The sequence below is a fragment of the Chlamydotis macqueenii genome, chromosome 12, assembly GCF_036417535.1.
Source record: "Chlamydotis macqueenii isolate bChlMac1 chromosome 12, bChlMac1.mat, whole genome shotgun sequence".
Lineage (NCBI taxonomy): Eukaryota > Metazoa > Chordata > Aves > Otidiformes > Otididae > Chlamydotis > Chlamydotis macqueenii.
The window spans coordinates 21,811,201-21,838,031 of record NC_141567.1 but is presented as its reverse complement, the minus strand read 5'-3'; the positions used below and the strand labels follow the sequence as shown (position 1 = coordinate 21,838,031).

General features: G+C 44.1%; 2 protein-coding genes across 5 annotated transcripts in view; one reads left to right on the top strand and one right to left on the bottom strand.

Moving 5' to 3' along the window:
- The first annotated feature begins 1,914 nt into the window (after positions 1-1,914).
- On the top strand, positions 1,915-6,888 carry CCNB2 (cyclin B2). Of its 2 annotated transcripts, none has more exons than XM_086757283.1 (9): positions 1,915-2,022; positions 2,925-3,053; positions 3,135-3,260; positions 3,642-3,812; positions 3,897-4,055; positions 4,377-4,613; positions 5,516-5,656; positions 6,186-6,296; positions 6,590-6,888. In XM_086757283.1, exons 1-9 carry the CDS (start codon positions 1,996-1,998, stop codon positions 6,689-6,691), a joined length of 1,203 nt encoding a protein of 400 aa, XP_086613409.1. In that variant the 5' UTR covers positions 1,915-1,995; the 3' UTR covers positions 6,692-6,888. The 2 variants fall into 2 exon arrangements, with proteins under 2 accessions (XP_086613409.1, XP_086613408.1); XM_086757282.1 differs by having other exon boundaries at positions 1,945-2,043.
- Positions 6,889-8,312: 1,424 nt separating this feature from the next.
- The window catches only part of MYO1E (myosin IE), an 80,455-nt gene continuing 61,936 nt past the window's right edge, over positions 8,313-26,831 (bottom strand). For 2 of the 3 annotated variants that reach the window (XM_086757125.1, XM_010120747.2), the window contains 10 exons: positions 25,976-26,120; positions 24,752-24,866; positions 23,883-24,052; positions 23,284-23,429; positions 18,109-18,255; positions 16,733-16,890; positions 15,824-15,916; positions 13,629-13,833; positions 9,928-10,097; positions 8,313-9,404 (listed from right to left, as the gene is read on the bottom strand). In XM_086757125.1, the coding sequence (XP_086613251.1) occupies positions 9,328-9,404; positions 9,928-10,097; positions 13,629-13,833; positions 15,824-15,916; positions 16,733-16,890; positions 18,109-18,255; positions 23,284-23,429; positions 23,883-24,052; positions 24,752-24,866; positions 25,976-26,120 (1,426 nt within the window). In that variant the 3' untranslated portion in view covers positions 8,313-9,327. Of the gene's footprint in view, positions 9,405-9,927; positions 10,098-10,528; positions 10,737-13,628; positions 13,834-15,823; positions 15,917-16,732; positions 16,891-18,108; positions 18,256-23,283; positions 23,430-23,882; positions 24,053-24,751; positions 24,867-25,975; positions 26,121-26,831 lie in introns of those variants that run through there. The other variant, XR_015259880.1, reaches the window with a different exon arrangement.

Below are 26,831 nucleotides of genomic sequence, written 5' to 3'. Positions count from 1 at the left end.
AGCAATTCATTTATAAATATTACCTTATCTAATTCCATGCCTGGTTTTGTCTGGTTAAAGCTGCTGCTTCCCTTTTATATAAAACTTTTTATTTTTATGTTAGGAGTGGCATTTCCCAGTGCAGTGTCTATTGCTGGCAACAAACTTAACACCTCTGGCGCTGAGGCTTTAAGTGGAGAGAAATTTCCTTCCAGCATGTGTGATAAATGGACCTTTTCAAGCTTCATTGCGTTGCTAAAACTGAACTTAAAACCACTTTGTGCTCGTACGATGGAGGATATGGGGGACAGGCAATACATTATTTGACTGCTTCAAAACCTGACATGGCTTTATGATAAAGCTTATTGAACATTATGGCCGTAGGAAACGGAAAGTGAGTATGAAGTTGGAGCTGCACTGGTAAAAATGAATAAAAGTAGCTGGAAGGACTGAACAGACGCTTCCTGTTCTCCAGCGGCTGTTGGAAAGGAGGGAAGTTAGTTGACCACTGATGCTTGAGGTGTGATGATACTCACTTTTAAAAGTTTCCAAGAAGGTACCTGAGACACCTGGGACAAAAAAAATGGGGCCTCTGAAGTAACCGAGACCCTGCGTATGCTATAGGATCTATTTTGGCTTCCTTACCAGACAAAGAAGCACAGGTTTGAGGGATTTTTTTTTTTTTTTTTTTTTTTTTTTTTAGAAAATCTTTTCTGTACCTGATCGGGTGCCTGGTACTAGAGGTATTTCAGTGGTCCATGAATTGATTTGTTTTATAACTGCTACTGATATTGTCTTGCTTTTAAATGTACGCGCAACATTGTAATGTGATGTTGAACACTTCAGTGTTCTGATGTTACATGCTATTGCAGGGGCTAATAAAGCTGCAGCCTACTTCTATTCCAGAAAGTTGTGATTTAACCGTAATTTAAGGGAAGGAAAAAGAATAGGCTTTTGATTTTTAAAATTTCCACCACTTACTGTGCTTTATATGCTTAGATGCATTGCCTTAAGTTTTCTGCAGCATCTTTGACTTCAAAGATAAGATTCTCGACAGTATGCATCAAATTACTTTTCATATAAAATTCCATTGTCAAAAGAAATCCTTTTGTATGCAATAAATAAAATGTTAGACTGGTATCATTCAAAATCTTTCTTGCACAAGTGGTTTTTTTTTTGGGGTTTTTTTTTTTGGTTTTTTTTTTTTTTTTGCTTTTGCAAGTCTTGATCTGTAAAAATGCTTTTGCATGCAAGTGTTTGTTCCTACAGGGACTGCCTAAGAAAAAAAAACTCTCACATTTAGGCACACTTAGTTAAATATGTTGATAAACAGAACCAGGAGTTCTGGAACTTAGGAGTTCAGGAACGCTGCCCTTACGGAGGAGATCACAATAATAACTTCTGCATACGTGAGTAAACATCTCATGGCAAGAAGAGTTGTGATTAGACTTCTCTAGAGCTGAAGTTCACTAATCTCGGGACTAGTTATTAGCTTGTCACTAGCTAACAACGTCGCCTCTTACGATCCCTTCAAAGGGAATTTGAAGGGCTGTAGCGCGGTTTCCCACAGCACGCGCTATCGCGTTGCCTTTTGCATGAGGAGGTGCCGGCCCTCCCCCCGCTCTGGCCATGCCGTGTTTTCCGGGGCAGACGGCCCAGCTGTGTGTGGTTTTCAAGGTAAAATCTCCTGTTTTGCGACCTTGCCTTCGCCTACACAGCACCCGAGGCCGCTCCCCCGCCGCCTCTGCGCGGCGCTTGGGCGCATGCGCCGCATCCCGCGCACGAGGCCTGGCGTGCCGGACGTCGGTCAAGCCGTTTCCTGTTTGGGCGGGGCCCTGAGGAGGTAGACCAATCGCACGCGTGCATCGTACGAAGCTGCCCAATAGGCGAGCGAGAGGGGCTTTAAGGCGAGCGGCGGCGGCGTGGGGTGGCAGTTGGTGCCTTGGCTGGCGGCGGCGGCGGGTCCGTGCGGAGAGACGCGAGCGGCTGCGGCGGCCTCCACTTCGCTCCCTGCCCATGGCGCTGCCGGTGCCGCGCCGCGCCGTGAGTGCTGCTCGGGGGGCGGCGAGCGAGAGAGGGGGCGTGGGGGGTGGATGGGGGCGAGGCGCCCGCGGGCCCTGCCGCTCCGTCCCCTCGGGCAGCTCGGGGCGGAGGGGGCTCAGCCCCGCACTGAGTGGCGGGGGGGCGGCTCTGAGCGCTGTGTCTGGCCGGGAGCACCCCCCCGCCCGCCCTGCGCTTCTGCGCGTAGGGGCAGCGGCCGGAGTGGAGCGGGGTCTGCGTGAGGGGGCAGGGAGCTAAGCTGAGCTTTTTGGGGAGGGGCGCGGGCCCTTCCCTGGCACTGCCCGCAGCTCGCACCTGGCCCTGGCCGCCCGCTCCTCCCCCTCAAAGGGTGGGCAGCGCGAGTGGCGGGAGGGGAGAGGAGATCAAAGCCGCTTAGCGGGAAGGTGCAGGGGTGCCACGCAAAAACCTCTTCTGCAGTGACTGTCTAGTGGCTTAAACTCCACGAGAAACGCTGGGAGCCTTTTCTTTGCTGAGTTTTGGATGCATAACATAACTTTACACGGCGTGTATGTAACAAATAAATTGCTTTGTTCATCCTCTTGGGAATACCGCTATAGTTAGGAAGCGCGTAAAGACAACAAACAGCTAAGCAGCAAGTAAGCACTCTAGCGTTAAGAAGTTGTCTGGTGAGGAAGAACAAAATAAGGTGCATCGCTCTAATCCTGCAGCAGTTTCAGAGAGTACAGTACTGTCTGAAACCTCTACAGGGGAGACTGCTGCCCCTTCACACGTGCTCAGAGGAAGGAAATAAAAACTCGGTGAGTAATGGATAGCACGCAGGGAGGTACGCTGGTACGGTGGTGGTGAGCGTATAATGCAGTTAGGCGTCTGAAAATCAAATAAAGTTGGTCTCTCACTCTTAAACTGCACTTCTATTCTTTCAGGTCACGAGAGGGATGGAGAATGGTGGGATTGAACTTAGAAGTAAAGCCAAAACTCACCTTCCTGGCAAAAGAGCTGCTTTGGAAGAAATAGGAAATAAAGTTGCAGTAAGAGGAACACATATAACTAAGGTAAAAAGGACATTTTAAATCTGTCTGTAAGGAAAAGATTAATTACTCTCTCTGTACTAAGCATAATTGTTTTCACAACAGAAAGCAGAATGCTCCAAAGCATCTATAAAGCCTACAAAAGGACCTGCTAAGATGACAAACGTAACTGCACTGCCTAAACCTACAGCTGCTGTGAATCGAGCATTCAAAGAAAATGGTGTTCCAAAGGTAGGAGTAGTGATACTCTAATCTGCAGCTTAGAGCTCTAGCTTCAGCATAGTTTATCTGTAGATGTTTCTCATCTCCCTGCTGAAAAAGCAAAGCCTGTGTACTGAGGTTTTGCTTTAGTGCATGTTGTGCTTAAAGGCCAACGTTAAAGTGGCTGACTGGCCTTCGAAGTACTAGATGAAGTTGCTGCTTCAGCTGGCAGTTACTAGAAGGTCTTCTGATTCCGTCTGTGCAGTGTCTTGGTGAAAGCTTGCTGTGCTAGAATGCAAATTCAGCTTCTTTTATCATAAGAAATTGCATTAGTAACTGGAAAAATGTGGAAATGGAGGAACACTGCAGCTTAAAACAGTAGCTAGGCAAGCACTGTGACCTGTTCCTTAGGTTCTGTCTCCTGTCCCTATGAATGTATCTATGCAAGAGGAGGATTTGTGCCAAGCCTTTTCCGATGTGTTGCTCAACAACGTGGAGGACATTGATGCTGAGGACGGGGAGAATCCCCAGCTGTGCAGTGACTACGTAAAAGATATCTACCTATATCTGAGAGAGCTTGAGGTATGACATAACTGAGTCTGAGGTATTCTGAATTTCTGAGGTTCGGTGTTCACCTTGTTGCTCACACAGCTCCTTCTCCCGCAGGTGCAGCAGTCGGTCCGCCCGCATTACCTTGATGGGAAGACGATCAATGGGCGTATGCGTGCTATTTTAGTTGACTGGCTTGTCCAGGTCCACTCAAGGTTCCAGCTTTTGCAGGAAACGCTCTATATGTGTGTTGCAGTGATGGATCGCTTCTTACAAGTAAGAGAGATGTTTTTCACCTCATGTTTGGATTAGGAGACTTTGTTCAATGACTATGCTTTCACAGAAGTTTAGGATTTATCCTTTCTTTACAAATCTAAGAAGCTATAAAACCTGTTCTTTGTGTAAGAGCTCTGTGTGATGTGGCATCTTTGCTCTGGGGCTGTGGTCCTCTTTGACCCTGACATTCGTTATAGGGACGCTCTGACTCAAAATGGAAAATCTCTTTTATATTATAAGAAAGAGCACTGTCATACTGCTATTTTAAACTGATAAATCAGAATGTTTTTCTTGATGGCTTTTTAAATTCCTGTATTGCAGAGTCATCCAGTACCTCGTACGAGGCTTCAGCTGGTGGGTGTAACAGCACTGTTTTTAGCTTCAAAATACGAAGAGGTGTTCTCTCCTGATGTGGCAGACTTTGTTTACATTACTGACGATGCCTACACCAGTAACGAGGTTAGACAAATGGAGATCATGATTCTTAAAGAGTTAAACTTCGATTTGGGACGACCTCTTCCAATTCACTTCTTAAGAAGAGCATCAAAAGCTGGAGAGGTGGGTACTTGTCCTCATTATCTAGAACTTTCCTAGATGTGTAAAGTCCTATCAGGATTGTTTCCAGCATTTTTATCGTGTGATCTTACTTGCTTTCTGCTTACATGCTGGATCAAGAAAATACTCAGCTATGAAACTCCGCCCTGTGGAGTAACACCACAGCATCACTGCGGCAGCCAGGAGTGGTTCACGTTTGTTTTTGCTGGGGCCTGTGTTCAGTCTGAGTGGCGGTAATTTCACTGTTACCGTGAACGAAACGGTAGAGCAGCGCCCTTGCTTTTAGAGTCATCTTTTCTCTGGGGATCAGGGTGTTCCCTAGTAAAAGGGGGGGCAGTGTTGCAGTTCTTCCTAATTCTTGGATGCAACCATTGTGTGATTCAAGAATCAAAAGAAAAGCTTTCTCTTTGACCTGCCTGTTTTTTCCCACCTGAGTGAACTGCCCACCCTTGAAGTGGGCGTCAGTTACCTCAACAGACCACTAGGTAACTGCTGAAGTTAGCTGGCTGCTTTAGCAAGCATCTCCTTCAGTCATTTTACACCTTTTTTTGTTTTTGTTTGTTTGTTTTTGTTTTTATTTGGTTTGTTGTTGTTTTTTGTTTTCCACCTAGTGCATTACAGAGGGAGCAGTTGTATCCCTCCTTGTATTCAGCAGTCCCTGACACTGCAGTTTTCTGTTCAAATTCCTCACTGGACTTTTGTGTCTAAATACTGAACGGCTGCTGGACAAGGCTGGTTTGCACTCTGGTCTCTGTTTTGAGATGGGTGCCTGTTAGAGAGTATGGTCCTTGATGAAGATCATGTTGGCTGTTTTTGTTGTGTCAGTTAATGAGTACAATAAACAATCCTGACTTAGGATAAAGTTGAGTGAATCGTTGTGGATTAACAAGTTCTCAATCTGGCAGGCTGATGCGAAGCAACATACACTAGCAAAATACCTCATGGAGCTGACACTGGTAGACTATGACATGGTTCACCACCGTCCTTCGGAGATTGCAGCTGCTGCGTTGTGCTTGTCCCAGAAGATTCTGGGACATAACAAATGGGTAAGTATTTTAATCAGACTCATCGTTAGCCTTTTTTTCCTTCAGTCAATTGAATTGAATCATTAAAACAACTACTCTAGAAAACTTTATTTAGGTCGGTAGTGATGCTGGTCATCGAATGACAGGTGGGCAGCCTGATGGATGGTTGCAGGTAGAAAAATTAATATACCACCAAAAACTTAGTTTTTCTATGTAAACACTGTGGTATGAAAGGATTTTTTTTTTTTTTCTTTAAAGTACTGAGTTACAGAAGGCTACACTGTGAATAAAGGTAGATTTTCATAATTCTCATAGTACATGTAGAGTAATGAAATCATGGGCTGTGAACAGTGAATTGTAATTCAGCTGGTGGTTACTCTTCAAGGGCTGCTGCTTTCATCCTCTGTGCGGTCGCCTGAACTGACAGAACTCTAGTTCCTAGCACTCAAGGCCAGTGCGCGAAGCTTAGGGCATTTGCTACCTGATGTGATTGCGCCTTGAGCAGCAGTCCCCACTTTGTAAGTCTGAAATTCTTGCTGTTCTGCTGCAGGGTACAAAGCACCAGTACTACACCGGGTATACGGAAGACAGTCTTGCGATGACTATGAAACACATGGCCAAGAATGTGGTCAAAGTAAATGAGAACTTAACAAAATACACTGTAAGTATAACTAATTACATCTTCTTTCTAATGTTTTAGAAATGCCTTTGCTGCATATTGCAGCTCCTTAGGTAAATTTTCTGTGTGTTATCTTAAAGCATATGCTGTTCTGACAAGCTTCTTGCTATGTTCTTGCTGCTTTGCAAGCTGGGTCACTTCTCACCATGTTTGTTTGTTTGTTTGTTTTGCCTGTTCTCCCCACAGTCAGACTAATTGACCCTAGGTGATTATCTGTCTGAACTTAAATACTGTATCTGTCAATCTTCTGTAACGCTGTTCCTCTACCTCTGCAGGCTATAAAGAACAAGTACGCAAGTAGCAAACTACTGGCCGTCAGCGCAATCCCTCAACTGCGTGGCGAGATAGTCAAGGACCTGGCTTCATCACTCTTATGATAACCCCAGGCAGCCACGTCCTGATGGTCTATGCACTTTTGTCCTCGTTTGCCTGTCGAGGCAAAACTACTGTTCTTTGTACATAGCGTTCCAGCCTTACCGCAGACGTTTCAGACTCCCTCGGAAGGTGACATTTTAAACTTGCTTTGTAGTACAACTCTCTACCTAGAAATAAAGCTCTCTTTTAAAAAAAAAAAACAAACCAAAAACTACTATGAATCTTCAAGGTGCTACCTAGATCTGTCTGCAGTGTACTGTCCAAGCAGGATATTTGACTAAATAGGTGACTGATAACAGCTGTGGATGTTGGTGGTTAGCCTCAGTGGTTGCTTACAGTGGGAATCTCCAGGCTTTAGAGGGGCTGTATTTACAGGAAGTTGTTTTCACCGTTAAGGTACAGAGCAGGCAGACAGTTCCTCTTTCCTTGGTGTACCTTAGAGGATACTAAGTATGTACTTTATTTCAGTGCCTTGTCCCAAATAAGTATACAGGAATTTCTGGTTTTGTAGTCTGTTGCCTTCAGGTTTGGGGAAGGAAGTAGGCTGGCTGTAACAGGTGTTAGCCCTCTCAATCTTTGTGTTTAGGTGAACATAAGACAATGTATTCTCTGTCTTTGTGTACCTAAACAAAGGGAGCCAAGGCAGGAAAATTCTGTGTCTCCTGTGACGCTAACCACTGCGCGCAGAGGCTGTAGGTGTGGGGCTGTAGGGATGAGACCTTTTGAACCAGCTCAGCTCTTAAAACCTGCCCCACTTCTGGACAAAAAAGTGCCCTAGCTTCTCATTGCCTGTTCACTCACGCGCCCCGCAGTAAACCTCTATACCTGGGAAAATACAGTCAAACTCTCCATAAGCAGAGTTCCTTACCGCTTAACATTTTGCTTTCTGTTGTCTTTGTTTCTAACATCACTGTATGCTCAAGGAATACAAGCATGTAAGTAGTGCAACTTTTCTGCCTCGTTACCTCATTTAAGCCTATCTATCTGTTAACTTAGTCCTATATAAGTAATGTTAGAGAGTGCCTAAGGGTCTGTAACTGAAGTTATACTGAGCAACTTGCCTCCTTCCTCCCGCTGTCTGCTCCTCATGAGCGCGCTGGCTGTTGCAGAGGGGAAGATCCCGCTGCTAAAAAAAACAGCTTCGGCCTCAGTGCTCCCCCTGCGGGAAGGATGTTGGAGCTACTGGTTTTATCTTCCCAAGCAGCAGACTGTTCTCTCCCATGGGATCAGTAAGCCTAGCGCTTACTGGAAATGGTCTTTTGGGGAAAAAAAGCAGCATGCTCGATCCCTTCTGTGCGTACCATTCCCCCCCAGGACTGAGGCCCTAGTTTCCAGCTTCCAGAAACAGCTTCTACAGTCAGGCATCTCCTAATGGAGACAGGGTTTAAGCATGCATGAATTAGGCATAGGCAGTGGTGTAGGAGGGAAGGGGATTCCAGACTTAGCTGCACCTTAAAGCTTGTGCAACTTCTTAATGTCAATGTACATGGGGTTTTTTAACTGTTCTTAAAAAAAAAAGCAATGCACAGCACTTCACTGGGCAGCGTGAAAAGGGTTTGGTTTGGAGCAAAGGGATCAGTTTGTACACGTCACTGAAAACAAACCGCACAGAGAACCGACCTGTTCAGCTAACTGCTGCTTGTGTTTTATTTTTATGGAGGTTCAGAAGGCAAAGCACGAACGCCGATAACGGTATGGCAAGCAGCAGCCACTCTGTGGGAGGCAATCAGACTTAAGCAGTAACACTTTTCCTTTTGCCATTTAAAAGGAGTAGTGCACATCTGTAAGTACCTGGCATAAAAATCTAGTTTATACTACTTCATGAATAAGAACAGTGGAATACTACGTTACACATTCGTACATGTTTCTATCGTATTTTTTTATATACAGTATATGATCTGTTTCTATAAATGTACAGCTCTGCATAAAGACATTTCTTATAACAGGTAGAGCATTAAACATAAATCCAACATGGGCCAGCCATATTATAATATAAATCTTGAAGAAGGCAACGTTGTTTAGCATACAGTACTACGTGGGTTTCTGTTTTAACTTCTTACAGTGCCTGTTGGAGTCCTGAAACGCATCAGCAAACAAACCAGTCCCATCACAACTCTGTATAGAACTACTTAAATACACCATCGCAGGAGGTTTTTAGATGGCAGTGTCCCAAATGAGCCCAAATCGTTTTGACATGTAGCAGCATACTTAACATGTTCCACAGAATGATCTGCGTTAGAGGGAATGTGCATTTAACATTCTCTTCAGCAGATAATTTAAAAGGCTACTGATACTCAGCTGAAGGCACTTATTAAATACACCCCTTTCAAATTCCCTGATCCCAGACTGCAAAGGACCTTGTTCAGAAGATGATGGTAGGTTTGAGCATTCTTCACTTACTGGGTGTTAAAACCAGGTTTTAAATAGAATAAATAATTGGTCCGTATGTCCATTGCTGTATGCTTCTGAGGCAAAGGATCAAAGTCTGTGCTGTGGAGAGTCTTCTTCCTGCCCACGTACAACTTTACTGGTGAAAACACTGCTGAGGGGGCAGATCTCAGAAGAACAGTGTTCTGAAGGCAAGGGAAAACGTCTTCAACCACTGGTAACTTCATGCCAATTTCTGTCTGACAGTCTTTTAGATCTTGGTGACATAATTGTTGGGAAACAAACCTTGTTTCCCTCGTAGTCTTCCTGTCCACCAGCCAGAAGGATCTGTGACAAACAAAGTGAAGCAAGCAGTGAGGTTCCGTATACTTTTGTATACTTTTTTAAGGCAGCCTTGCACAGCTGTTCCACTCGGTGGGAGCTTTCTTGTGCAGGACTGAGGAGAAATGATTTGGAGAACCTGAGCTCGCTGATGTGGCCACGTCGCTATGCCTTATGAGGCTGCTTTGGAGACGCAGTTAGAACTGTGGTGTTACTTTTTGGTTCTTGTGCTGTAACAGTGCTTTAGGCTCTTTTTCAGCCAGAGCCTGTGACAGAATTGCTGTCAAGGAAATTTACAGCTCTGCAGTACCAAGTAATACCCATGCCATTGATCTGTCTGACATGCTCTTAAGGGAACAGGTTTGACTGGTCCCGCTGTAGGGACTTCTCTGCTCCCTCAGCTGTCACAAATGCTTGCAAGCCTCATGGGAAGGTAGCTGGAGTGGCTCAAAAAGTCATGGCTTAACGGCTTACAGCAGTGTACTTTCAGGATTAGTACTTCAGTAACAAACCTTTGACCGTTACATACCTTCTTTGATTATATCAATCACGTCGTTGGCGTTGAAGCTGAGTTCGTCTGTGTCCTGAGCATCATACGCGTACAGCGCCCTGCACTGTGGTACCTGAGGCTTAGGTTTTGGCTGGGGTTTAGGCCTTCCTCCCGCTGGTGGGGGTCGGTTTGTTGTCTGCCTGCGGACACTAATGGGAGAAGAAAAAAAAAAAAAAAGTTAATCTGCTTCAAAGCAGGTTATGACCTGAACCTAAGCATTATCCACCCCTCTGTCCTAATGAATGGATTCTAAAGAATATTACAGGACAAGGGGAAAAAAAGGATCCTTTTACATGTCACAACAATTTAAAATAGCAATTTAAGACTTCCCTGTGAAAGGGACAGAGTTGCCATTTCATTCCTACTGCAATGGATGGTTAGGCACTTCCAAACAGCAGTTCAGGTGCATAGGGGAGGACATTTTAGTGCTCAGGCTGGAATGGAAACAGATGTGCACATGCAGTTCATGCATATCTCAGCATCTACATAGCTTAGTCTCTCTCCCCGTGCCCCAACTTCACCAGGGATTTAGTTTCCAGTATTAAAGACAAAGTTCCAGCTCACAGGCTTGCTACTTTACCATTCTTGTGACTAAGCTGTAAGAGAGGCTGCATCTCTTTTAAGTTGCCTCAGATTCCAGGGCCGTCTACGGACTTGTTCTGCTATAGTCAACTCTGAAGCAGCAGGGGAGATGCTGCACAAACTTTGTCACTGCTGTGACCACTCCAAAGAGGAGGAAGGGGAAAGAGGGAAGAAATGCATTTTGCCAGCTCAGCAGCTAATACAGGCTGGAAGAGAGAAGAGGTATTAGATGCAATATGTCAGTTTAAAATAATAAATAATAAATAAATGTGCTGAATGTCTAAAAATGTTGCAGTGATGTGGAGGAGACTGAGCTGTGATCGTGTCATGTAATGCCATGATAACATTACTCAGCTCTTGCAGAAAAAGTTTGTAGTTACTTACACCAAGTCCCAGACTTACTTAATTTTTGTCAATGCGTCTCCATCTAGTTCTGTGTAGTGAACCGCACCAGAAAATGAGCTTTGGAGTATGGACTAACGGCATTTCCGTTCTAAATTTATCTGCTGGGAGAGAGGATTTGCTCCTGTTCTGCGTGTGTTGACTTGTTTGGGATCAGGTATACTGTGAAACTTAGACCTCCATATGGAAATAGAGCAAGTCTCAGAAAAGTAGCTCAGCTTTTCCGCAACCACAGTAGAACAAGACCCATTTTAAATTAGACGTTTTGCTGGTCAGAGCATGTTGTTTTTAAACTCAGGCTTGTACTGGACTGTTAGTGATGGCTAGAAATTAAACCTGTGGAAGTGGCAGCGCAGCACTCCCAAAGCTTTCCTAAAAATAAACCTAATTCTAACCCTTAGAAATGATACCTGTAATGGCTGCAATTTTGAAATACTAAACTCGCACCTTCTCTAGCTCCCTCCTTGTGTTCAGGGAACATTAGAGCTTTTCCTTTTGAAGAGGAACAGCCACAGAAACACCTACCTGAAACCCAGTGCTGAATACAATAATGCTGTTCCTTAGCAGTACACTAATACAGGCTCTCATAATGCTCGGGAGGACAGCCTCGCAATGGCAGGGCTTTTTGGTGTGAGTACTTATTTTGGTCTGTTACTGCTGTAAAACTTCTCCAGGATGTTTGTTTTTCCTAGTGGTGAATGTACTGGAGAAACTTGAGGCTAGTAATGCTGGAAAGGGTACTGAACAGGCAGAACCCCTCAGGTGTCCTTTCTGAACTCGAAATAACTGCCTCCTCCCCTCCTTTGCGAGCCCGACTCTGTTCTGGACTGGCTTTGGGAACTGACCTGTTTGAATGATCTGCTGCCTTGGCAAGACCAGCATTCTGCCAGTCGTGTCCCCAGTACTGGGCAACAACAGTTTGCAGGCAGGCAGAAGAAAGGCCATGGAAAGGAACACAGCTTGTTTGGCATACTGGATGGCGAGGTATGAGTGCTAGGCCACCGTAAAGCCTGACCTACGGTGGTGCCTTGTGATGCCTAGCTGACTCGCCGTGCACAGGTTTCTGCGCAGAAACCCGTGTGCACGAATGTGTGTAGTGCCCACGCAACGGCACAGATTTGGGGTCACTGCCAGCCCCCAAGACTACGGCCAGGATTAGGAAAATAAGCGCCTCGGAGAGCTGCTGGGTAACTGACTCCTTTAACTGCTTCTTGACAGGGCTGCTGGAGGGGACAGCAGTTTCTTAGACCTTAATGTTCCAGTATGCGAGTATACTCGTATATACAGAGGGAGGTAACAACCTGTTGGAAGGGAGGGGGAAGAGAGAGGCCAGGTGGAGGAAGAGAAGCCCAGGAGGACATTTAATTTACTAAGAATCTGCAAATACAGAGCTCTCAGCAGGAGAAGGCTGAATTTCCTCTTGGTTTTCTCCTCAGTATTATTTTGACAGAGGTGTAAGAATGATGCCTTTCCTAGTTAATCAACAAGGAGGTATTTATCAGGTACGGTTACTTGAAGAGCTGTGGACTACAGAACTGTGTCTGCACTAACTGCTGCTATGCAGTTACTACACCTTCCCACAGTGGATTTCTATTCCCTCTGCTAATGCAACTCTCCTTTATGATTTAATACACTCTGGGACAACCAGCTGTTACTAACAGTAATTTCTCTGAGACTAGGTTACATCAGAATTAAATCCCATAAATACGGAGTCATCAGCTAGGAGAAACACAAACCAACTGCTTATTCAAAACCAGATTTATTATTTTTTTTTTTCTGGAATTGCTGAATAGGCAGCAGGCTTTGACAATTAAGTGGCCCTTAAATTCCCACTACAGTAAAGCTCCACTGATGTTCTACAAGGAAGTAGGATATAAGGGCCGAGTTAAAATAAAAACCGTTCAGTCATTGAAAAAAACTTAAAATTTCGTAAGGTCTTCGACATTCTGGAGCGCTAAGGTCCCATAAAGATTTGAGAGAAGACAATTTCCACAAATCAGAGGTTTTGCCTGCTGCTGGATTTTCAGTCAAGATCTGGAGCAGGTTTGTTCTGCTTCCCTCTACTAAGCTTTCTTGGTTCCCTGATTTCTTGGTTCCGTCTTTCTGCTGCTTCTGGTGATTGTTTTGATGCTCTCGGCTATTGGGAAATACCTAGTTAGAACAAGACCCACCCACCCCCAAATCTTGTAGGACTGTCACAGTAACGTGTTCTGGAAGGCTGCAGCGTGGAAGTCCAAATGATGCTGAAATAACCTTGGATGTGAGGCCACCAAGCCTTCCTCCTAAAAAGAAGGACAAGTCTGGTATGCGAGTCAGGAGCCAGAGCTGAAACCAAAGGACTATTAGCCAGAATTTCTGGGCATGACAGTTGCCATAACTTATCACACCTACTGTTTATGATCTGTAAGCCAGGAGGGAAAAAAGGCCAAGTTAAACTCTGCCAAGTGTCTTAATATCTTTAAGTAGAAGGTACCGTGCAAATTTAAGACGTTACACTAGAACTGGTTCACCTTCATTCCTGACGGCCTACAATGGAATATGTGTTTTGAAATCCTGTGGAAGATGATGATGATGACACTTTTGAGTAGAGCTCATCTGTGTGCACACTGTAAGTTTATCAGCCACAAACGATCGAGTATGTGAAGCTATTTTCAAAACTTGACACTTTTTTTCTCAGATTTAATATAAAATCTTACCCGGCTGCTCCTTGGTCAGGTACTTTCAGGAAATCCAAGCTTTCTGGTTGCTGGGAAATCCTGCTTGATCCTCCTGACAGTTGCCGTGGTAAAGTTGGTCGGGTCATATTTGTATACAGGTTTTTCTGATTGCCCCGTTGATTTCCCGGGACATGGGCAAGCGGTACGAACTGGGGGGGATTTATTACTCCATTTTGCTGCTGACCTAGAAGGAAATAAAGTGTGAACACATCCAGTCCAAACTACAGCTCAACAGAGGCTGCCTTGCCTTCTGGTGATGGCTCAGCTGGCAGCAGGAGTCAGCTATGAAGGAACTTGAAAACAAAATAATGTTGCAGTCTTGAAGTTTGATTTATACAGAGCTTCAGCTCAGCTGGCGACCTGGTCTGGGTTCAGGGCTGCAAGGGCTCATGCTCAAGTTGGAGACGCAAGCCTTGAGTGTTACAAGGAAGCAAGAGGGTTAGCTCTGGGCTGAATTCAACCTTCTGAATGTTGGCTAGCATGAAACTACCACACCTCTGTTTACAGCACTGCGTAACATCCTATGCAGGTAAGGGTGATCTAGCTTGCTCGAATAGCTGGGGACTCTCTTTTTCTTTTAAAGTTCAAACTCCGTCCAACTCCGTGAACGCTGGGTAGAGTGTTTTCTAAGTTGCTATAACTATTCGTCTATTTTAACAAGCAAGTGGTTTTCTGTGTGTGTGTGGTGGTGTTTTTTTTTGTTTTTTAAAGCCTTTTTGCTACTTTGCTAGCTCACAAGGAGTTTGAATTTTTTAGGTGATGACAAGGGTAAATGTTTTGAAATAATCATGCCTCTAAGTTGAATTTAAAACAAACCCTCCTGTGTCTGAGCTACTTGAAGGATCAAGGCCTCAATTCTGCATGCTTTACATTGCTAAAACGCCCACTGAGTAACAGGAGAGCCATGCTCATAGTGAAAATCAGACTGGTTAATGCCATGGGTGATCCTCTCCTCTCTCCATTGTGATTACGCCTGTTGAAAATCAGCAGAATGAACAGCTACGCAGAGAGGAGAATTCATAATCATGTAATTGGAAAAACCTTGCTGCGTTCAACAGCTGGTCTTTGCTTCTGATACTCAATACTGTGGCAGAGCTTAGGTGGTCATAAGCTCGTAAGTAAAACTCACTTTGTGACCCAAGCTAGAATGGCACATATGTTATGGTTACAGAAATAAAGGTTTGCTTTATTCTGAACACATGCATAACAGTCTGGTTAGCTACTGGACCACTAATTTCAAAACAAATGTGAAAACAACGGAATACATTTCAAATTATCAAGGGCGATGGCCCACAGTGTTACTTCCCCACATTGTGCGAGCAGTCTGGAGAAAATTGTGTGTGACTTTCAAGGAGGAATGTGCCCAAATTCATGCAGTTGCCTCAGACTCCTTAAAGGTCTGGACAATCTAACTGGAACTATTTTGTGACAGCTGTCTTGAGTCTTACTCTTCCAGGTAAAATTGGCTGGAGCTTGAATTCACCATTAGCATTGTGCTTCTCAATAAACAGCTAACTGAAAGAGAACTCTCTGTTTCAAAAAAAAAAAAATACTCTGGGAGTGTAAGTAAAAGAAAAAAAAAAACCCACTTGGGAAATGTTGGGTCAATGGAATATTGTTCTCCCCTCTGAGCTCACATGCTAAATTAATCGTATCTCTCAAGGGCAGAAGTGGAACACCCGAGTGACATCAGTCCCACACGGAAAAAGCCGTGCTGCTCGCTGTCCCAGCATTCAGGGTGCACAAACGCTGTTACGTAACAGGGCAGGACAATGAGACGTAAATTGCACTCTATTGTTTATTGGCACCAAAACCAGTTTCATTGCAAAGCATCGTCTGTGGCTTGATAAGTGCAGAGCTTCTACCCTAGAAAGGAAAGCGGAGAAGGCTGTGGCGTTAGTTTTAGGCTCGGTGTCTCGTACTAAGTGACTGAACAGGCCAGCGACCACCACAACCAGCGTGTCTCTGGTGGGATACCAGTTTGATTGTCTGCAGACTCCAACAAGACACTTCATAAAATGCCTGCAATGTACTGTTTTTCAGACAGGATCAGCTAAAGAGGATTTTAGACCTTTACTATGATTTCTTTAAGGGTAAAAATTACCAGATTACAAGGGTAAAGCAAAAGCTTCAGTTTGGAATTTTGTTTTTGCCTGAGGCTTACCGGGACTTACCAGGAGGTGGTGGTGCAGCTCTCATAGGATAAGTCTGGCCTTGAGACCTGTTGGAATGCCCTCTGCTTTGGGTAAGGTTCCGTCTCGTAGGACCTGAAAGAAACCAGCAACGCTGTGTTACCCTTCCACAATTACATTAATTGGGTAAGTCCTTTTGGCTGCCAGACTTGTACTCTGTGATCCTGCCCTTCAGGAATAAAGAATCTGACTTAAAGTTGCACTGGTTACCTGGCTGCACTACAGCTTTAGGTGCTGCAAGGATGCCTGACGTAGGTGGAGTGGAGTCTCCCTTTCGTGATCCAGTTCAGCCACAGGATATCAAGTAAAGCCACCTCAAGACTACAGTAAGTAAGACTGTTAGCTTTTTGAACTTGTTTATAAACCATGGATAGCTGGCACACCAGTACTTCTGCCTATACTGTTTCTGATCAGCAACTAGCATGAGAAAAAGGTAGGACAGGAAACCTGGGCAGCTGGTGCAGCTCAATCCTCGGCGATTTACAGAGGTTACTGTTCCTCTTACCGCAACCCGACCTGTCCCGTCCTTATGCAGCCCTTTCTTCATCAGCACGAACTGCAGGAGCTGAGAGCAGAGCGAAAGCCCCTGCCCCAAAACGCTTGGCTAACCGTGCCATTTATACTATGTCACGTGAGTGACTGCCCTCATTTCTTTTGCCGCAAGGCAAAGAATTTCAGACATTTCAGAAACAGTGAAAGTAACAACATTCCAGCTGTACAGCAGCAGGGAATTCTGCTCCGTCATTAGGATCTCTAACTTGGATCTTCTTTTAAGTGTGACAGAGAAATAATAAAGAACCTGCTGAGGCTAGAGGCAGGCAAAGGGAGAAAGTCACCCATTCTCCAAACTGCTAAACCATTCACTTATTTCTAAAGGAGATCCATACTCACGGGAATTCTTTGGCAGCCCTGGTCCGATGCTGATCTGCAGCACTTTATTACTTGGCTTGAGAATGGCTATGTCTCCTTGGCCTTGCATAAACTGCACCTGTCGAGAGCCACCACTGCTCCAGGGCCCCCAGCTCTCCTTCTTCAGCTTCACTTCAAGCCTAACACAAGCACGTGAACATCATATGAATAAAAACCAGAACATGCTTCTATGTCAAATGAGGATAACATCACTTGGCAGCAGGTAACTTCTTATAAAAACAAAAAGCTTAGACTCAGAATCTGAGTGATTTAGCTGACATCAACCACCTAATTAAAGCTCCTTTTCATGGTTTTAAAAATGTTCTTCTTAATTGATGTTTTAACTTTCCTGGTAGAGCTACTCAAAGGAAGTTTCAGATGCCCTGGAGAGGACGGAGATGAACTGTAATCAGACATGAGCTGAGGAAACTATGGGTTTGTTTTGGGCAAGACCCCAGAAGTTTAACACATTACATCTCACACGAACAAAAAATTTCCTCCTGGTACTGGCTCTGGCTTTCCAGTGTGTAAGAGTACACACCCCAGGACTGTTCCACACTAAATTGTCCTCCTACACCCTTTCCAAACTAAAATAATAGTCTCCTGTTACCTCTTATAATTCTTCCACTTTTTTGAAGGATAAAAAAGAAACATACAAATCTGAGGCCTGCTCTTGCTAATCTGCTTAACGAGGAGAAGTATTAACAAAAGCACGTTTGCTGGGATAGTTTCCAGCATGGCCTTACAGCTAAAATGCACATCAAACACTAGGTAGTTTTTCAGGCTTGTTTCTCAAAAATATTCCCCATATAATTTACTTAATGAGCCTCCTTCGGAGTTACCCTCTCACCCTGCAACAAACTTCAGAATCTCAGACCATTACCTTACGCCTCCAGAACTGTCTTTCAAACTCTCCATCGGGATGTTTCCCTTCCTCGGGCAAGGCTGAGGAGCTGGAAGAGGACACTCCCTTCTCACGACAGGGAACAGCACCAGCGCAGAGCTGGCGAGCATGCGCTACAGTTTCACATTCCCTGCGCGGTGACCGGCCTGGCCCTTGCTGTGGGGCACAGCGCTGCTCTGGAGCACAAAGCTGCAGACCCTCCAGCCCGATGCTGTGCCCGGCAGCACGAAGGCAACTCTTCTACGCACAGGGGCAGTGGGAAGCAGATGCCCCAGGTACCATCCTAACCTATTACACTGCTCTGCCTCTCACTACTCTGAAACAAAGCGTAGTGTCAGGACCTCAACAACTAGCACTCGCTCACTGGCCTTGGCAGCAAGAACCAAGATTATTCATTCTTAAGAGCTCATTGCAAAAAAACAAACAAACAAACAAACAAAAAAACATAACTCACGTATTGCTAAATTTCAGAGGTAGTTTTCTTTGTGTTTTCTCTTCATATCGTTTTGACAAGAGGCTTAAAAACTCCGTTTTGAAGACTGATTCGAGCAAACTATCATATTCCTGTTCATGTAGAATGAACATGTCATCCTGCATTGTGCTGAAAAGAAATCAGAGCATATAATATTCAGATTAAAATTGCATCAGCAAACACAGCCAGCAATATAACAGCATTTGTAGCATACTCACGCTTAATTTTTAAAAACATGATAGGAAAGTCCAAGCAGCAGCAAGTACAGAGTCTTGCTTTCTGAGAACAGGTTTAGGGTCTTGTTTTTTTGTTTTGTTTTGTTTTGTTTTTGTTTTTTCCTAGGAGTTGATAACGAATATCTGAACCAATCCTTTTTTTTGAGACAGGAATACTACTTACTCATTTTACAGTGATAACTGTTAGCAGAAGAAGATGTGCTATTAAAGTTACAAACAGAGTCCATCTCTTCAGTAACGGCAAAGCTTGTGATGAGAGGGGAACTGGAAACATGAAGGTTAGTAAAGTAAGAGTGAAACCCAAAGCAAGCAAACTCAGAATGCAAGCTGTCGACTTTCCACTGGCTCTAGCTTGGACTGGCTTGGCACACATTGGGTTCCACCGCCACCTTTGGAGCAACTCCTCTTCACACCTGCAGGAGATGCTGCAAACCGCTTCACGGAACATGACATCCACACCAGTGAGCTGCAAGGCTGGTTCCTGCCTTTCCAGGGTCGCCACAGGAAAAAACCAGTGCTGGCGCGTCCTAGCCAGGACTACTGTTGTTCCAGCATGCCTGCAAGGTGTTTGTATGTGTATGGTTCTTGCTTTTAACAGCACGCTGGCACAACTCCGACCTATAAATGCATGGGTGTCTGTCTGCTTCTGCATCCTCTCCACGAGGTATACACAAAGCTTTCCAAATAAAACTCTAAGGCCTGAAAATGGAGCCCATAGGTCCCCTCGGGACTTGAACAGCACAAGCCATAAGGAACTACAGGATGCTGTGCTTCAATCTGCTGATCCCACAGCAAACTCCTTGGATCTTGAAGCTGGTTAGCAGCCAGGGCACTGCACGGGAGTGCAACACTAGGTCAGACACAAGGAAACGGTGGGAGGATAACAACAGAGGGAGAGGACCTCTCCTTGGGCAGCCCCCCACATTTGCATTGGATTAGAAGTGACAACAAACCTCTAACTTCATGTGTGATTTCATAACCTGTTCAAATTAAGTTGTGCTGTCAGAAGGGGGCCCCTCACCCTTTTTATTCACGCACATTTCTCTTCCCTCATGCTGGAATCCATCCCCTGCCCTTTCCTGGGCATCCCTTCCAGAGGAATTTTCTGCTTCCCTTCCTTTTCAATGTCTCACCCGTATCCCCAGGCAGCCACCTGAGGGCTAGGAAAACCTGTGGCTGGGAGAAGAGACAGCACAGGACTTTTGACAGCTGTGCAGAGCTGATAATTGCCTGACCTTCTCACAAAACAATTATGGCATCACCGGCGTGGTATTTCACAAAACGGAGCGTGACCAATGAAGGAAGGAGCAGCAGTAAGACGTTGTTAACTACCCCTGGCAGACAACGTGTGGCTCCTTTTCATGGCTGGCTGGCCCGCTGCAGGGAGGCTGAAGCCAAAGTTCCTCTGCTCTTATGTCAATGGTGGTCAATCTTCTGCTGCTGTCACTAATATTAGAAAATACTATTTTATAACAGCTATTTATTTCAGTACATTAGCTATTAGTTTAAGAGGCACTCTCAATTTGCCTGCTTCTCTGCAGAAATGCACCTTTCAAATCCTGCTGGAATTAGCATTAATTACAAATTGTCACTGTTTTTTTTTCTAAAAAACAGTTTCTAAAAACACAACTCAGAAGAGCGAACGTCTGCATTGCAGTGGTCCAGGCTGCAGAGAACCAGGCAGGCAGCTCCGGCAGCCAGGCGAAGGGCGAGCCCGCATCACACCCCGATCGCTAAGAGCCCCCTTCTTTCCGTGGTGCGTAGCAATGCATCACACAAGAAGGGGCTGATATCTCACCAGATCTACACGTGTATTGCTTCAAAGTAGCAGAGCAACTCCAAAAGTAAATTAACCATAGCACATAAGGAACTCGAAGAACATCCAGCTCAGAAAGAAGCAGCTTCCACCTCCTATCAGAGACAAAATCAGGTCTATTTGCCCTCATCACTGTTTTCTGATTCTAATTACCCAGTAATCAACAGCTTTCCACTTCCAGCATGCCTCTCCCTTTTGTCTCCCAGCTGTCTGCCTGATTGCTGGCTCTATAAATCCCAAAGAGGGGAGCAGGCCTGGTTTTCTGGCCTTTGCTTTTCTTCTGGTTCCTGAAGACTGTGACTTCCTCCACAGACCGTGAGTACCTTCTCACACAGAATTAAAAATAGCTTGGCAGTGCTGCTAGAGGTGCTCCTGACTGTCAGGTATGAAAGTACAGTTCTAACCCACCTGAGACATTAGGTAAGGGACAAGTTGTGTCACTACCTGGTTTTCCAAAAATCTGCCTGCTACCTGTGCACGCCATAATCTTTCAAATTCAGAAGTCTTCCCAGAGTTTGGTAAAGGGGGTATGAAACTTCAAACTTACCTCAAAAGAGCAATGAGAAATCTCTAAGAACAGAGCAAGAGCGTGCCCTCCTTTCCTATTATCAAGCCAGTCTAGAGCCTCAGCAAGGTTCTGAACAAGATGTGTAAGAAAAGCCCAAGACCTACAGTAAATATTATCCAGTGTTCCTATTTTTGCTGATTTGACGGAGTCTGATTTCACACTGCTGTTAGGATGTCCTGTGTTGCTCCTCATCAGATAAAGCTCAGTTATTTATTGTTACTAAAAACACCAGAACGTTTCCATGAGAATATGGTTTGTCATTTTCAGTTCCCTGATCAAATTCCAGGCTGGGCATTTGCAGTTGAAATAGCAACTCCTTTAGTAATCTGAGTTGTTAGGTAGCGTTAATTGCTGTCAATGCATGTCAATAGTGCCGGTTATTCTGCCCTTATTGTGTGTTAAGTGCATTGATACCAGCTAACATCAATGCATTGGGGGGGGGGGGCGGTTCTGGAGAGATATTGTTTAGATAGCAATGCAGGAATCCAGTTACCCTCTCTCCTCCTTCCATTTACAGTGTATTTCATTTTATAGTGATTTAGTTACAATTTAATATTGCATGAAAAACGGTACAAATTAGAACTGAAACTTAGAAAACTTGGAGGCTGTAACACAGAATAGAGCTAAATCCATTCTGCATAAGCTCATGAAGAATGTTTCTGCAATTGTATTCTCCAGTGCAGGGTCTGAGATTCACTTCAAAACCAGTCAGAAATCAATTATCCTAGAGGTGTTGAAAATTTAAACTACAGGGACAATAAACTGGAGTTCTGAAAACACATGAGAGAAGGCAAGTCAGAGCTAATATGATTTTTGCTTTGAGCTTGACATCCAAAAATTGTTCTGGGGTTTTTGTTTTTGGTTTTTTTTTCCCCAAAATATATGAACTAAATAAAGTTTTATTAATTGGAGACAAACACTACAAGTGCTCAGTCCTGTCACTGAGACAGGATTGTCTCGGCTTCGGCAGAAGCGGTGCCTGTTACAGCCTCTACAGCCCGAGTGCTCTATTTTTTGAGCCGCTTCAACACGGAGTTGGGAGATCCCCTGGTTGAGACCCTTTTGAGCTCAGGCCACAGCAGCATGGTACCAGGGAAAAGCCCTCTTGCCCCCACAGGTTTTTAGGGTTTGCTTTGAGAGGAATACCTGGACAGTCTGATAGCTTGCCGTTCTGAATCTGCTTTTAGGAAGTATGTTGGTTTTACAAAACCCAGTGGTTTTAACAAGGTAAAATTGATAAGTGATGTTCAAAGCATTATTAGATGCAACGTAACGTATGCATTTCCTCTGACCTAAGCATGTTTGGCTGAGCTTCAGGAGGTTCTGTGGAGCCGGTATTTACACGTGAGAGCAGTGTAACAGCTTTCACCACCCAGGCAAGCAGCCATCCCTGTCCCTGGCTCACCGTGACTTGGCCGTTGGAAGGCTGCGGGCCCAGTTCAAGCCCCTGGCTGACATCTGTTCAAGGCCTGCACAGCACAAACCCTGAGACAGGTTCCTCTCTCATCTTTAACCTAGATCTACTAGAGGGATTTTGTTGCAACTTTTGCTATGGGGATGTATGAAAAATGAACCACAGGTTTTGGAAACGGTACTGTGAGCACACACATCTTGCAGACCTTTCCCTAATCCCGAAAGGGCTGTGAAGAACTCTGCAAAAATGTGGAATCTGCCATTTTAGGTAGTGGATAATGTCTGTGAGAAGATTCCTGGCTATGCTGATGGGAACATTTTAGAAGCATACCCTAAAAAACCTCTGCACTAGCCATCAATACACAGTACTCAAGGGTAGACTTGTATTCCATTAAAATAGTAAATTATTTCAATATTTAAAGTACACTTGTTGCCCTGGATTGGTATCCCTTTGTATTAAGTTACACTCGGCTGCCAGCTCTGATACCTCTGCGTTTGTTGTTGCAGTTTATCCAGAGACTTTGTTCACTCATCTTCAAAGCAACTAAATGATACAGGCAAGAATCCACTGGTCTCACAGGAAGCTTCCTCCTGGTTTTGCTCACCTAACTGGGGTTTTCAGCTCTCTGTGGGCACCGCAGGTACTTCCTGCAATCTGAGATTGGCTTGATGTTCAGTCAACAAAAGGGATGTGAAATCCAACTGGAAATAAAGGATTTGGTACCTCACCAGAGAGAACACCCTGTTAGGAAGCAGTGGACACGTGCAAGGTGTACTTCTGTAAGTAAGTATTATTTCTGGGATACAAGCCTGAGCCAAAACTTACCAGAACCTGCTTTGTGCATGCTTCTCAGAATACATTTTGCAGGATTCACCAGACAGGCGAGACCCAGTGTAAGTGAAACATTCTAACAACCAGTCAAAAAATGCTTGTGTGTTGACTATAAACATAAATATCTGTTGTTTATAACACAATTACTAGAGCTGGGAGTGACAATAAGGCTTTAGGTTTCTTTGTTTACAAGATTCAATTAACACAGCTTAAGAAACTCACCCTTCATCAACCAACTTGTTTCCCTACACAAATTTCTCTGTCAATGGAAAGATATTTTCAAGGTACTGACCTTAGAGAAACAGAAAGGATTCTCTCCACTTCCATCCTTCGCTTTAAGACTTCCTTCACCTGGCCTTTCTCCGGACCCTGCTTTATCTTTTCACGCCCGATCAGATATATGCACTTGGGAGTGAGGACAAGATCTCGCTTCACGCTCTGAAACAACGTTGAAAATACATCGCTATGTGGAGATCAACGCGCTCATGCTGCGATGCTGTTCCAAAGATATGTAATGTACTATGGTTTGGGGTGATACTGGTAGTCTTTGGTTCAAGTGAAAAAATGCAGATGTGATTAATGACATGACCTCAGATTGCACAGGAGAGGAATGCAGCTTTGTTCTCCTCTTCCTAACTAATGTAGGTTTCTGCCCAGTAAGTCCCACAGAGCCTTCAACCTGGGACAATGGGTTTGACACCAGGAACGTTTCAATCACGAGGGTGTTACTGCTTCCCTATGTGTCTTTCAGGTCAAAGACACTTTCTTCAGGCTGGTGTCCTAGATGGACAGTACGGCACTAACATGGTGGAGTTTCTGGTAAAGGATGGTAATGACATCTGTAACTCCCTAGCAGAACTAATCATTAGTGGATGTTGCTTTGAAACCTACCTTAAACCGTCTATCGTATTTAGTTACGGTGTCTGCAAAATCAATCTTCTCCCGTTTGCCCACAAACTGGCGTAGCTCGGGATGGTCCTCCATGCCTATGTAATCTCCCACAAAATTCCTGTTAATGCTGTTCCGTCTTCTCTCTTTCTTGTTCAGCAACAGATCTGATGCTTAAATACCAAAAATAAACATTAATTAACAGTATTCACTGAATTTCTAAACGCATGATCTGAAAGAGCTGTTTCAAGCAGAACTTTTTGGGAAGAAGTGATAACAAAATTGGTGATAATACGGAAAAAATAGTGAGGCACTGCTACTAATCCTTATATAAGGATCCACGTGTTTATTAAACCCATTCCTAATGAAACACACTGATGGCAAGCTCAGCAGTTCTGACGAACCAGGAGCACTTCTGAACTAAGGAATTTCTCACTTGTTGCGGGAAATTAAAGATTAACTCTTCCAAACCCAGAATGTTGTTCACTCACATAACCCAGGTCAGACATGTGACTGAGCGTTACAGTCATTGGATTGACTTGCATCATCTACAGATCATCTAGGTCCTGTCTAACAGTGGGAAGCTCTGCCCTTTTCACTTATCCTGGGGCATTCCGGATCTGTCCTACAACAGTCTGGCTTTGTTTTGAGAGCAAAACACTGGGTAGTCCGAGAAAGCCACGCATGCAGAGCAGCCAGCCTCACTGGTGGTACCTTAGGGGTGCAACGATTCGCAGTCATTCCTACACAGTCATCTGCAATGCCAACGGTTTGCTCTACAGAGAGGGAGATACTTCCTTCGTCTCTTGTGGCACTCTTTCTGTTCCTGGAAGCATGTGTGAAATACCTGTCCATCAGAAGTTACGACCTACCTTCTTCTCTCATCTGTACGTATTTTTTCCTGGCCACATACTTCCTCCATGCCTTCTGGATGGCCCTGGCATGCCCATCATACTTCCTCTCTCTCATCTCTTCTAACAAAAATAGCTGTACAAAGAGACAGTAGGGTAGGTCAAACATTTTACAGGAAAAGTTCAAGAAAAAGCCGTATTTTACTTTCAGCAACTTTCCAGTGCCTCCAGCACAACTATGGGATCTGAGATCATAATGTTAAGGCAACCTTTTCTGGAAGAAATCTGACACTGGAGTGGTTCTAGCTTTTACCAGTTTACCCATTAATCTTGATACCCAATGATGAAGGAAGAGGAATATGGATTCCTTGAAATATTCTACTGGTGCAGCTCAAGGTTCACTGGCTCCATTCTTTCCCTGGCTATGGGATTTAAAACTATGATCTTGTATTTCAGTGGGACAGAATAAGATTTTTGGGCCTAAAATGTTGTCAGAATTCAAGAGGAAATGCTAATTTATCAAAACAGAAATAGAAGGTGCATCCCCTTTTTTGAGAATTTTCCAGGTGTCACTAAAATATTCTAATGCATTAAATTTACATATAACTTCATAGTTATTGGAGTATACAGCATATTTCCCTATAGCCTTTTAGACACTTTAGTGTTTTCTGGTATCATCAGAAGCACAAGCATTTGGCTAACAATTACAGCACTAAATCAGTCCACTGACACAACTGTTCCTTCTTATTTCCCTCTACTGTGCATTAAACATTCATAAAGACTTCTTGCTTTCAAAAGAGATAAAATCAGTAAAAACAGGTATATCAAGAAGCAAACCTGGGCTTTAGGATCCTTTTTTTTTTAGTTTGCTGCCCTAAACCACACAAATCTAGAAAACTACTGTTGTTCACACTGATCTGAAAAAGGAACCTCGATCTAGTGCGAGCCATTTCCGCAGAACCTCACTTGCTCTTCTATTTATTCAGGTGTTTGGTGGAAATGTAAATAATGAAGCCTCCTTTCTGCCATCCATAAAACCTTATTTCACATCTACAGAAAACTTATTAAAAAAAAAAACCCCAAACGCTCTTTTTGGAAACGGACAAGCATTATTTTATGGATAGATCAATCCAAAATTTTGAAGTACTTTTTTCTTAAAGAACCATCTTCCTTTCCTGACTGTGCAGGCCTTTTATTTCAGCAAAACAGTTTCATACTGAAAGACTCGTGTTCTGCCACACTTACAGACTCTGGAGCTTTGATGAAGACTTTGGATTTCCCCAGCTGGTACTGGTCAGGATCCATGTTGACCGACTGAAGCAGGTGGAGAACTCCTTGTTTCTCCTCTCCTTTCCAGGAAGGCCAGGTTGCTTTGGTCAGAATGGCGTACCTTAACCACCAAGAAGAGATGAAAACCTGACATTAAACAGCAGCAGCAGAATACCACTGACTCTCAGTCAGTATTACCCTGGGGCGAGGGTTGACAATTTCGGGAGGACCTACACAAGCATGGAGTGTGGGAAGATGCACAGTATGAAGACATTATTGTTTAGCACGACCAAACAACGGCAACGAGAAGGGCAACAGTGTCCAGGGGTCTCCCACTTCCAGGTGCTAAGTTACTATTTGGAAACTGCAGCAGTTAATAACAGAAAGTTCTGCTGTGATCTCTGTACATCCAGGGCAAAGTTATTTACTAGCAAGGACTTATGGTCTAGATTTAATTGCCTACATCCTTGGTGTTCTAGATTCACTCTGAAGCATGTGGCCAGTTTCCCACTCAAGCCTTCTCTGTCTGTCTTATTCTTACAAAGGCCTTTTGTGTTTCTATGCAAGTGAGACTGGAGAACAGCTAAATACGTTGTGTCAAATTTCTCCCACAGATCTTTTATGTTCTTTACTCTTGACAATTTTTTAATGCCTTAAGCACACTTGAGTTATAATCATGCTTATCAGTAAAACTATTCAAGTAATGAAAAGAAGCAATAAAGTACAGAGTTAAGTTTGTTGTAATCCCCAAGTTCTTGTTTCTTAAGAAGATTTAGTCAGCTTCTAATAAAATGTTCCCAAAAATCACACAAATAATTGTTAGAAAATTCAT

Excerpts from the sequence above, each read along its gene's own strand:
- CCNB2 (XM_086757282.1), top strand. The coding sequence starts at position 1,996 with ATGGCGCTGCCGGTGCCGCGCCGCGCCGTGAGTGCTGCTCGGGGGGCG. Across the intron at positions 4,614-5,515 it reads GAGCATCAAAAGCTGGAGAG|GCTGATGCGAAGCAACATAC; the intron begins GTGGGTACTTGT and ends TCAATCTGGCAG. Across the intron at positions 6,297-6,589 it reads AGAACTTAACAAAATACACT|GCTATAAAGAACAAGTACGC; the intron begins GTAAGTATAACT and ends CTACCTCTGCAG.